Source organism: Limulus polyphemus, unplaced genomic scaffold (genome assembly GCF_000517525.1).
Source record: "Limulus polyphemus unplaced genomic scaffold, Limulus_polyphemus-2.1.2 Scaffold451, whole genome shotgun sequence".
NCBI classification, from domain to species: Eukaryota; Metazoa; Arthropoda; class Merostomata; order Xiphosura; family Limulidae; genus Limulus; species Limulus polyphemus.
Window position 1 is genome coordinate 271,360 of NW_013666061.1, and position 13,326 is coordinate 284,685.

The 13,326-nt window shown below is 33.9% G+C and overlaps 1 protein-coding gene across 1 annotated transcript in view; it reads left to right on the forward strand.

Annotated features, from left to right (window-relative positions):
* The first annotated feature begins 11,035 nt into the window (after positions 1-11,035).
* Positions 11,036-13,326, forward strand: part of LOC106458364 (eukaryotic translation initiation factor 1) — a 14,922-nt gene continuing 12,631 nt past the window's right edge. The window contains exon 1 of the mRNA XM_013917871.2: positions 11,036-11,488. Coding sequence (XP_013773325.1) covers positions 11,455-11,488 — 34 coding nt within the window. The 5' untranslated portion in view covers positions 11,036-11,454. The remainder of the gene's footprint in view (positions 11,489-13,326) is intronic.

Consider the following 13,326-nt stretch of genomic DNA (forward strand, 5'->3'; position numbering starts at 1 on the left):
GGAAGGTGTGTGTTTAAACAAAGTTTTCACAGATCTTTTTCCCAGAAGAGTAGAAAAATGTGTATTTAAACGTTTTCACCGATTTTTCTCCATTAAGAATAGAAAGGCGTGTGTTTAGATAATATCATTTTTCTCCCACAAGAGTAAAAAGATGCGTATAAACAAAGTTATCGTGCTTCCACAAGAGTAGATAGATGCGTGTTTTAAAAACATGTGTTGTTATCTTAGTAGTTGAACTCATAAGAGCTGAAATGCCTCAAAATTGCAATTCTCGTGCAGCTGTTGAATGAATGAGATTTGGTAGCTATTCGATATAATCAATTACATTTATATTTCTATCAACTTAGAGTTATTCAAAGAAAACGAAACACATAAATTCCACATCCTTTTTAGAAATAAGTCTCTTGATTCTGGGCTGAGTGTGGCTTAGCGGTTAAGGTGCTTGACTGGAAATCCGAAGGTTCGAGATTCATAGTTCATTCCGCAAAATCACGCTTCACACTTTGGGGCCGTTATGCATTATAACAGTGACAGTCAAAATCTCACTACTTGATTCGCGTAGCCCAAGAATTGGTGGTGGGCGCTGTTGACTAAATGCTTTTCTTCTAGCTTATCAGTTCACAACTAGAAACGGTTAACGTAGATATTCGGAATAAACAAACAAACTATTGATTCTCTAGGTAAGATAATTACAGACTACTCTTTAAATATGCTAACGTAAGTGTAAGATTCATGTGAAATACAAAGTTTTACAATTTTCAGTATGACAGTATAGTCTAATTTTTGGAAAATGTCAAAAGCATTAATTTCTTTTTTTTTTTAGGTTCTAGTTTTTGGCATTTTAAAGAAATGTTTATTGAATACTCCTAGATATACTTATAACAAACTGGCGTATTAGAAGTTAACTAAACAACGAACAATTTAATCAAAATTTCGAGTGTGAAAAGAGAAGACTTCCATTTTCTGGTTCTACTTCATTAATCTAATAAACCCGGTATTAGCTGAAGAAGATCAGAACACGTGTAAAGATCATCAGGGTTTCAAATAAGACATTTACTTTCTACCCGGCAAATCAACGAACCAGCTAATCAAATTCTATCAGTTCAATTTACAAACCTCAAAATTCCCACAAACCACCCACCACCACACACTTCCTCACATATCTGTAATACACAAAATTATTTCGTTCGGGACGTCCCTAGCCATCATTCTTTAATCATTAAAACCTCCATCAATATTAAGATTTTAACAATTACCGTACTTAAGAATTTAAACAGTTCATTAGCGTGAATTCGTCAGGTGTGGTTTATTCCGAGTGATATACTACAAAACACCACAAATTGATCTATCGTATTTTTCGGTGTATAATACGCACTTTTTTACCCCCAACTTTGATGTCAAAATCTGCTTGCGTCCTATACACCGAAGGTATGAATAATATATATGTATGTATATATACGATATACACAAGCCATGTGTAAATATATTTAAATAGGCATGCATAGTTTAGTTCAATTGAATGTGTTATTTATAACAATAGTAGTTTCTTTTTTCTTTTAAAAACATAACTATTTATAATGCTCCCTAAGTAATAAAAAACTAAATTACAGTGAAAGCAATGAAGATTTTGTAGGTTTGAACCAAACTAAATAACAGTAAACCTTTTTTTGAATTACGTTATTTTCTTATTTTGATGTTTTGAGCTCTTTTGGGTTTAGAACAATATATACTAATTTTTAAAGTATCAAATTGAATTTTTTTTCAATAAAAATCTTTCAAATGTGACTGTAGCTTTTTTCCCCAAAACTTTATCTTCAAAATAAGGGTGCGTCTTGTATTCCGAAAAATACGGTAACCTCTAAATGAAGGACATTGCTGTCGATAACCTATACTACACATTATGCAAGATTTCAGCAACATCCCAATGGACAAAGTAGGTACTATTTTCTAGAGAACAACAAAGAAACAAAGGTACTAGAATGAAACAACTCAAAGGTTTTCTGATTCATGACAAAACTGCATAGAAACAGACAAAATGGAAAACATTTAAAATATCTATATTAATCAGAGCAAGTAAAAAACATATGATATACCCACTTATCACAGCAGTACTCACGGGACATAAGTAGAAGAAGTACAGTATAAAGAGTTCAGAGAGGTCTTATTAAAAGTGTAAGGGACTATAACTATGTGTGATCGTACAGATTAACAGTTCATTAGTGCTGTACAATGATTATGTGCCTCCTACCTTCTTGTGAATGACAGAAAAAAAGGACACTAAATTTTCAAGTCACTTCAAGTCTGCAATAGTTTGTTTTGGTTACCTTTATAGCTACAAGATGCTAGTATTGCGTAAACATTTTGGTCTGTGTGAAACTGCGAGTATTTTACAAGAATCTGATCCATAGTCATTTGAGGAAGACACTGATGAAAGAGGGTTGAATTGTATAGAGCAGATAAACGTTGAAGCTGATTCGTCCGTAGCTCACACTGCTAATCCAGAAACCCACAGTGACACTAAAATATCAGCATCAGTTGATGGATGGCAGACTGTTCAGGCTACATATGTTAGTCCAACTGATATTTCTTTTACTACACAACCTTAAGTGGTCACAAGTTTGCCATTGGAGGCCATTCTAGTTGAAGTTTTCGAACTGTTTGTGACAGAGGATCTTGTGAATATGATGGTCACTGAAATGAACAAGTTTGAAAAGAATAGTCCTTGGAATTGAACTGCCTAAAGCCTGAAAGCAGAATGCGTCGGTGGTTTGCAACTTATGCATCTGAAATATAAGAAAATTCTTGCCATTCTTTTCGTCTAGAGCATCGTGGAAAACTATTGATAGAAGATTACTGGTCAAATGATCTATCCAATGTTGGCTATTCTACTTGTCAATACCGTTGTGCCAGGTGATTGTTTCGAACTGTTGCTAAAGTTTTGGCACTTTAGCAGCAATGAATATGGCTTAGCGTATATGTTAAAATTGCTGCAGCGGTAGATGTGTTAAAACATTGCGGACGGGTCACGAGTTTATTTGTGTTTCGTACAGAGCGTCTTTGTGTGCCATTTGTGTTGAGTTCGAAAAGGAGTCGGACGTGTTTAATTTGTTCCGCAAGGTTATTATTTTTCTGATTTTTGCTTATAATACCCCTATTATTATAAATGGCTTCTCACAGAAAACGTAACGTGTTGTATGAAGATGAGATAATTACTGAACTATTTGATGATAATTTGTCAGATCTTCCAAGTGAAGGTGAAGATTCTGATGTGGATGGGTTTGTGGATCATTCTGTTATACCTAAAAACATACGTAACATTGTTGTGCTCTCAACTGATTCTGAATTAGAAAGTGATGATGATTTTACAAATGTTCGTGTTAGTGACCTGTTTTCCCATTGTGATAAGGATAATTGGTCATAAATAGATATTCCACCAAACTTGGAAATTTTTGACGGAAATTCAGGGGTCACTATAACTCCATCCGAACCCGAGAGTATTGCTGCCATGACAAATCTAATGTTTGGTGACGACTTGTTTGAAATGTTTTGTCAGAAAATGTGTACCTACCATAATCAAACTGCAGAGAAACATAAAAAAGGACTTCAATGGTTTGAAGTTACACCTACAGACATGAGGAAATTCCTAGGCCTCATTCTATTAATGGGACAGACAAGGAAATATAACTGGAAATATTATTGGTCAACAGATCCTCTTTTGATTAGCCCAATATTTTTGCAGACAATGAGCCGAAACAGATTTGAACAAAGTTGGACATTTTGGCATTTCAATGATAAAATATGGCCTGTTAGTGAGAATGGTGTGTGAGAGTAACACAGGTTATATTTGCAGCATGGAGATTTATACTGATATAACACGGACTAAGTAATATGTTGGTGTCATGACCAGTATTTGTTATTGTGGAGTATATTTTTAATGGGCTTATTTTTCTATTTGACTCTCTGTGATAATTAAAGGTCACTTTCTAAGACCAAAGTAGAAGTTTCGATGGAGTGGAGGGAACTATGATTGTGGTGAGAACAAGAGCCGAACCACTGTGTGAGTTATGTCTGTGTTATAGATCTATCCTTGGGACCAAGAGGATTATATGTGGCTAAGGATAACTCTAGCTAACTCTAGCTCTGTTGATTACTTACTGCAGGAAACAGTATAAAATAGTAAAGGTGAGTCATGGTACTAATGATCAGTCTGAACATCATGAAACTAAATGGAATAGTCTTTATGAGACTCATAGATGTATAATGAACAGCTCAGGTGTTACTAAGTTCTGGTCAGAGCCACTCATGACCAAAAACTCAAGTGAGATGTATGTGAAGGAGAACATCTGCAAGGAAGAGCTATGGTACCTCTAGGTACCCCAGCCAGCATTTCATTGAATTCAGTAGATTCCAGATTTTAGTGTTGAAAGTTTGTAAACTTACTCACTGGGGGCCCTAGACTTTAATCAGTAGATTCCTGGAGCAGTGAGAATCTTTTCCGGACAGCAAGTCAACCAACAATACTTTGTGACCACATCCACTGACAGAGGTGAATGTGGAACACGACAATAATGTATAACTGTGTGAAGCATGTTAAATGTGCTGACCATTTAGCCCAAGGACACTTCATTCACCAGCACATGCGTTGTTTTGGACTTGTGGAAGACCGTGATGACGATGCCTTATCCCCACAATAGTAGAGATGCTGGTAATATGAAGCACGTTAACCCACCAGTGTTCTGTTGCTCGAGAGCAAAATTGCATCACTAAATTAATGAAATTATAGAGAAGTTATTCGAAGTCAGTTTCCAGATTATATGTTTTTACATAATACTCTAATATTTAATTATTTTATTTATTTAACTTTCAAAAGAAATTTAACAAAACAAATCCAAAGTATGTTTTAGGCTGCAAGTAAGCACTCTCTAAAGTTAAACAATAGCCTTTGGAAATTTTTAAAACTTTTCCCACCATGATTTCAGCAAAGTACACGATTTATTCACATAAGTATAATAATAATGGCTTTTGTATGTCAATGTAACTATGCCCCCCCCCGTGGCACAGCGGTAAGTCTGTGGACTTACAATGCTAGAAACCGGGTTTCAATACCTGTGGTGGGCAGAGCACATATAGCCCATTGTGTAGCTTTGTGCTTAACTGGTATGGAGGTTCATTAGGATCATGCGTGGATACATACAAATTTTCAGTTTAGCATTTTGCGGTTTTAATGGGTGTTTTTGTACTTTTTTACAACTAATTCGCCCTCTGGAGATGGATTTTCACCAAATTTGGCATGAAAGTTTGTTGGGCCCATGGAGAGATATATACAAACATTGTAGTTTCACATTTTGTGTTTTGCAGTTTTATGGGTCGTTTTTTTTTTTTTACAATTACATATTAGGGAGCAACTTTTCATGTCCTAAGATAACCTTTCATTAATCATTAATTTACATAATTTCCACCCAGGGGACGGATACTCTAGTTAGTGATTAATATTCTAACTATTTTCAAGCCGAGCTTTCTGGTATTCCCAGCTGCTTTTCTCAAATTGGTAAATGGAGTCATTATGAAAACACCACCTGATCTATATAGTGCATCTAAATCATTTTTCAGAAATTCTCGGAAGTACTTACAAAATGCTCTTCCCGTTTATTCTGGTATTTAATTGGTAAAAGGCATACATTTTTAATAACTTAAAACATTGACTGTAATGTATTGATGTAGATGTGCATTCTTTTATATTTTTAGAGAATCATTTGAAATACTGGATGCCTCCAGTTCAAGTAAAGTCCCACAGATCAAAAATTACACAAATAGTTTCTGCTACATCTGTGGAAAATATATTACAGTTACACAAAGGAAAAACATCATACACAAGGTAAAGGTAGTTTACCACCACTATTCTTGGTGTAAAATTGGTGACCAAGAAAAGCACTGGGCTCCAACATCTGGCTTGACGCAGTGGCTGAATAAGAAGAAAGCAAGTATGCCATTTGCAGCTCCCATAATATGGCGTGAGCCCAAAGATCATCTAAATGACCGTTTTTTGCATCAATAATGTTTCTGGAGATTCTGGCAAAACTAAACAGTACATTAAATATCTAGATATTGCACATGCAATGAAATAAGTATCTCATGGGGATGGTCTTCCAGTGCCACATCCACCAGCGAACTGGGAAACAGAAGAGATATCCTGCAAAGAATGCAATAAATTATCTTCATCCTCTTCATCTAGTAATGCTATTCCTGTGGCACCTCAACATAAACTGCCTCGTTTGATTACACAAGCAGATCTAAATTATCTGATTCGTGACTTGTCTCTATCAAAGCAGCATGAGGAATTTCTTGACAATGGAATTTATTAGCTCCACGAACAAGCTATAACACACATCTATAGGAGGTAAAAGCAGAGGATGTGAGGAAGTGTTTTATTATGGCTAGAATTGTTCTATAGTCTTCTGCTGTTGATGCTGATAACAAGGACTCAGAAGTCGACAGGCTTCTTAATAAAGTTTTGGAAATTGTTAAGATAGCAAGAAGTAGTCTTCACATTCAGGAAGCAATAACTATTGCGGATTATACCAGCGTAGGTGATGGTCTGTCTTTGTGAGGAGCTGAATACTGACTGGCAAAATAATCTTGTTCAGGAGACGCTAGAAGATCTGGATGACAATCTGGAAAGTGCTTCTTACAACAGCAATGAAAATGACACAGGCATTTCAACCACTGGGGTGCTGTGAAATTAATTCATGAGCTCCAGTTGTACTGTTCGAGAAAGAACATTGATGAAATACTCCATTTCTTTGAAATTTCAAAAGATGAACTTGAAAAGCAGATTTTGCATGTGAATGGTTCCATTGAATATTGTAGCCTAAAGAAATAAAAATGCTTAAAGATCAATTAATCATGTTTATAACTCTGTTTGGCAATTGAAATGTGAAATATGTGTTTTAAACTGAACTGGAAAATAACTAGTAAATAACATATTTTTAGTGCTTTTCGTTTAAATGACATTTTTATCTCTATTATAATACATTAATAAAAATGACTGACATCTATTACTAAGCCTAGCCTACTAATAATACCACTCTTCTACTGGCATTTCTTCATTTAATTTCACAAAATGTCAGATATATAATGTCAGCATCTTCCTCTTCATCAGTTGAGTCAAAAACACAGCACAGTGCCCTCAACTTCAAAGTCAACCTTCTCGTCCACCTTTGATCTCTCGAGCTACCAGCTCTCGAGAGACTGAGCGCTGGCATCAAATTCCAGCTTCTTAATACATCCCTTTCCCTTAGCTGTGTCATCAAGCTGCTACCGCTGTAGTTCTTTATTCACCTCCTTAAGTTGTTAATATATGTGATATAGACCAGTACAACCAAAAATGAATTGCTTTATACATTGCAGGTGTATGTACTACACTCATGACAAGTAACCAGGCTCAAATTTTTGTTTTAACGTTTGTTTTGAGGTACAACTACTTTAATTAACTGCTGATGTGCAAATTCGTGTGAATCAGTTATTACAGAATGCAATCAGACCATATGGTCCTGTGGATATTGTATTACATCTACACTTGTTAGAGAGTCATATATTAAATCCACTGAAAGCTGTACTTTTTTGCCTAAATGTAAGGAAAGTTGGAAAACAACCAGTCAAAAATGTATTTGACAGTTTAAGACTGTACTAAAATACTGAAAGATTAGCTTTGGCCCAGGATGACTCTCCAAAAAGGAGAACCTAGAACTTTCTGTTTGAATTTTTCCTGTTGTGTTAGTTTTATCCCCTGAGCAATATGTGCAGTATAGTGTAAACCATTTTGCAACCTTTCTATGTAAATAAATCCAGAAAATTGCTGACACACCACATGATATTTGAGGTATGTGACATTCCCTGATTCCCATCAGCACTGTATTGTACAATTTACAAAGTACATCCTGTTCTTAAGCTCCAGCTACTTCATAGATCGACTACCGTGTTTCAGTGTTTGTACAAAGTTTTATCAAGGGGAATATGAGTATAGAGAGGTTCAATATCAAAACTGGCCATAAATTATTGATCAGCAGAAGGAATTTTAGAGATTTCAGAAGCAAAAGTAAAAGTTGGGTTAACCACTATTCAGAGGTTATGAAGAATTCAAGCTAATTTCAATATTGCACCGAAATGAGGGTTTCTTTTGAGATGATTTAATTAAATATTTCAATCCATTCGTGTTATTCATAATTCAAGAAAAGATATTTGATTGTTGGTCGGGAGTAAAAGGAAAGACCATTTCATTTTTCAAAAAAGTGAAGTAAGAAGTTTCGGAAAAAGTGTGAATGATTTTTTGACTGAGAAAATAAGCAACCAAACAATCTCAGAGTTTTAGTGGTATATAGATAGATAGATTCTTCATGACCTTGTTTTTGTCATCTTATGCTATTTAATGAAGATGGGAACATTGACAGGGAAATAATATAATAGCCAATGCTCGGCGAGAGGTTTTCGTTTATAAAATTTTGTTGTTGTTCTCGACTTGATTTTTATTTTACTATCTCGTTTCCATAGTTACTATTGGCAAATAGTCAATAATATTGTAGGTCCATTTTATTGTTGTTCTTTCTAAGCGCTGTTATAACACATTTTCATCTCATCATTTAATTTCTGTTGTGCATATTGCTGTATAGAAGATATTTTAAAGTGATTCATCAGGTGGAAAACGAAGTTATATAATAATGGATTGTACGAAAAGTGACCCATAAACGGTGCTAACTCGGTAACCCGTGGCCCAAGTTTAACGAAACTTGTTTTATTCTGTTTGTATTCTCATTTCATTACAAATATGGCGGTATCGTGCGCCGTTTTGCTGTATTTAATTACAGACAAGCACACATACAAACAAACAAACAATCTCAGAGTTTTAGTAGTATATAGATAGATAGATATATAATGTATTTATTTTTGAGAGTTATCAGAGACTGTAGTTCAGCATGGTATAATGGAGAGGTTGGACGATAGGAGTTATATCTGTAGAAGGAGGAAAGAGCAATATTTTTAGTTTAGTTTTTACTAGGTCTTGCGCTGTATTGTTGTTGATTTAGTTAACAATGGAAAGGAAGTCATGGTTCTGTAAGCCTTTTCAAAATTATAAATATAATTAGCATAGTTGAGTTTGAAAGCTGGAATGCTAAAATTAAGGCCATTGATTAGAGTTTGTTTGCAAATGTCATCAAGTTGAAGATCAATCAGATTAAGTATTACATTTTCAGGATTAAAACCTAGAGATGAAGGTGAATAAAGTCGCAATTTTTGAAGTTCTCTTTTTTGGACTTGTTCCTGTCTGGCTATTCTTATGAATTAAGCACGTCAAAATGACAAAATCAATGTACGAAACCTACTTTTGAATATCTTGGCGTTGGCATTTTAGGTTAGATAGATGTTGTCAGTTGTACTTATTTTCCAGTTTACTTTCTTCCTCTAAAACTCGGCGTTGCCAGGCGGCGAATGCAGATGAGTTCCGGAGTTTGCCATGTGTTACTTTGAAACGAAGGGAAAATGACGTCAGTTTATGATGTCTGCATTCTGTAAGAGACTAGATATAGAAAATGGCTTTTTTAGTCTTTAAATCAATCTTTTCACAACATCTGAAAAGTAGTAGGGTGCTGGTCCCATACCGTCTGGTTATAATAACATTAGCAATGGATTCGTGATGGGGAAACCGAAGTCAAATAATGAAAATGAAGACGGTTGATAAAACACAAAACATTTTATTTACAAGATTCGAACGTTTCGGAATACATTAATTCCATCTTCAGCGAGATCTCCCTTCCTTTTATGGGTTCATAATCCCTACAAATTAAAAAACAACTATCTTCTCTAATATAATACTTCTACCCTCAAATTCAGCTCAGACTAATATACAGACATAGCCTCCACATTAAAAACATTTTTCAATACAAAAATCAACTAACTAAACTTCTACGTTCATTGGTCACGTACATTGGCAAAACAAAACGCGACTTAATTAAAAACTAGAGACATTGAATATTTAGGAATATCTAACAGAACCGACCGTCTATTACTTAAACTCAACCACTCATCCATTTGTTCACATTAGAAACCACGGGTCACAATACTTCATATAACAGTTTCTCTGTCGTTACCACGGGATCTTGAGACCTTGAACTCTACATTAAAGAAAGTTTACTCATAGCTAAAGACCCCCCCCCCCGACTCTTAACGACTTATAAAGCTCTTTAGATCTAAATTTGTTGTAAATTTTCACAGTTAAACTCAACTGTTGTGCAATATATCTACAATATTTTATTTTTTATTTTATCCTTCCGTTTACCACTTCTCTTAATAACTAAGTAAACTAGTGATTTATTATAGTTTTAGTTAATAATCATCTTCGTAACAAGATTTTCAGATTACGCTGAAGATGGAATGAATGTATTCCGAAACGTAAGAACATCGTAAATAAAATATTTTGTATTTTATCAACTGTCTTCATCTTCATTATTAGACTTCGGTTTCCCCATCGTGGATCCATTGCTAATTGTAAACATGCTTGGCTTTAAATATATATTTTATTCACGTTCTTTCTTATAAAGATCAGAATGCATTGTTTCATCAGTTGGATATCTTCGCTGTTAACAATATTTTGGGCACTTGATTTCTAAAACTAAATACACCACAGTACTTACATTAAGATTATGGCGATAGGATATCGATTATTATTATAGTAATTAATATATATGATCATCTAAGGCTAATTGGCAATTATTTGTCACTTTTTATACTTAATAAAATAGTGACTAATTAGTCATTAGTTGTAGGTGATTGTTTTGGCTACTAATCATGACAAGTAAATGCACCACAGTTTGATACAGAAAAAGAAAGATCAGTTTTTAAATTAGTAAAGAAAAGTGACATGTGGATGTAGCGTCTAAATCTAAGGTATAACCCCAAATTTAACGTTCGATTGAAAGCTCAATAATGTGCAAATCTCATTGGAGTAGCACAAGTTTAACAGCGGAAGTTGAGGTATTACCTTTAATATCTTTATTACGTTACAAAGTGGCAGAACGTGTTGATGAAATGAGACTGAGTGGGAGGAGGGGGATCTTACAATTTATTTAGATCCAGAAATTTTGCTTTCAGGTTGAAATTATTCTGGAAATCAGAAAAGTTTGATGCCAACATATTATGTTCAAAACTAGAAGAAAATATTACAATCTAATTCTCAATATTAAAACTTATATTCGTCGTCCCCTTGCACTGAACAATGGTTGCTTCCATATCCGGGAATCGAATTGACTAATCACTTATCAACGTCACAAAGTTTCTAGTTCTATTGGTGTACAACGTCACTGGTTCGAAAGTTAAGACTAATTCTGAGAAGTAATAAGTTGGTTAGAAAACTACGGTTGGACCTGTAATTTTACTGAAACAGGAGACTTTATTTCTGCTTGTATGTCTGCCAGTATCCAAAATTTGAAAACTTTTGGTAAGAGTTATTTATTTTGGATATTTTTAGAGTATCGGGAGAGGTGTGCGCACAATGGTACATACACTCTATGTTAAGCCTAATTCAGTACTTGTGGAGATGTTCTATCGACTTTACAGTTGACTAACTAAGTCTTAAGTTGATGGTAACCTATTTCGAAAGTGTTAATAAATTCTAAACTAATAATATTTATATATTATATAACGTGTGTGGGTCCACTGATGAATCAAGAATGTCCTAACTTCTGGTCTCTCGCAGTAAATCAAAATATATAGTCAGTACTTTCTTTCATGGTATTGATAATCACAAGCACTTGTCAACCCTATTGTTATAACTTGTAAGTTATGCTTTTGGAAAGTAGTCAGACATTACTACCCGAAAGTGGAACTTTATCTATAGTTACCACCTTGTTGGAGAAATAAAATAGCCTGAGTTTGACATCTGATATTTTTAACTCTTGAATTTAAATATCTCTTGTCTTACTGCCTTCATAATTTATGTTTCAGCATGAAAAAGTAGGATACGACATTTTTTTCAGTTTCTTGGAATACTCAACTTGAAGTTGAAAGACCTACAGCCATCCTCATAATCTTTTCAACCCTGGCATTGTCTTTACAAGTTGTATAGAGACCTATGTCTCTTTCGTAGGTGTTCATTCACAATTCTATTTTTTTAAACAATTTTTCAGCACAGGCTGTCCCTGGGAATGACCTCTTAACCATTTTGTGCTTATTATAGTTTTCATACTATAACTTTTAAATTAGTTGGCGATTGTCAACGCAATTTGCTTTCATATGCAAAATATCAATTTTTTTTTATTAAGTGTTAAGGTTTGTAAAGCAATGTTTTTCTCATGTCTTTTTTTTCTTTTCACATGTTGCCTATCTATCATGCAAAGTAATATTTGTTTTAAGATTAAAATACTTTTATGGATCAGAAAAATTTGAAATTTCACATGCAAAATCTTTATAATGTCTAGATAGTTATCAAATGTATCTTAAGAAAAAACTTTATATTTTATCTGATATTTTCAGTAATTAATCTCTGCACGGGTTTGGTAGATTTGACCAATCTTGCAACCACCATAAAAAATTAAGAAAAATGTAAATTATACCTCTTTCATTGTAGAATGAACAGAAATTATAATACAAAAACATAAATGTTTAGACTAAATAGCTTAAATTTCATAACATTATACATTTATATGTATTTATTTTTTATTATATTGACCTTTCAGCCTTGCCTGACTAACAATACGGAAGTTACAATGATGCAGCTCATGTGCACTTGTGTAACCATATCAAATAACATAAAACTGACCTTTGGTCTGTACAAAGTAATTTGTGTTTTAGTGGACCTGTATTTTGTAAAATACAGTCACATTTCAATTATTATACATAAAATATGTATATACATTATTATTATTCAGAAATAAGTTCTTAAACTTGTTTGCCTTAAAACATTGAACAGTAAATAAAAAAAGTAAAGCAAACAATTATCTCTTCTAGTTACGACCTTTGTACTTGGTTGCTGCTTGACATAGCTTGCTAAGCCTTTAAAAAATTTCCACGTGGAGGATATGAACATTTTTTTAGGTTTTATATCTACATTTGAATAACTAAAAATATCATAAATTACTACATTAATACCATAGAATTCCACTATGATTTATCAAGCTTAGTAACTAAGATGGATTTTAGTCTAAAAAATATAAAATTTCAAGCAGACACACCCTACCTTGTTGAAATATTGGTTCAAAAGAGAAAAAAAATGGCTGAGAAAGCTACTAGGGGAACATTCTGAGCTTCCGATTGGTTATTCATGTCATATATAGAAGT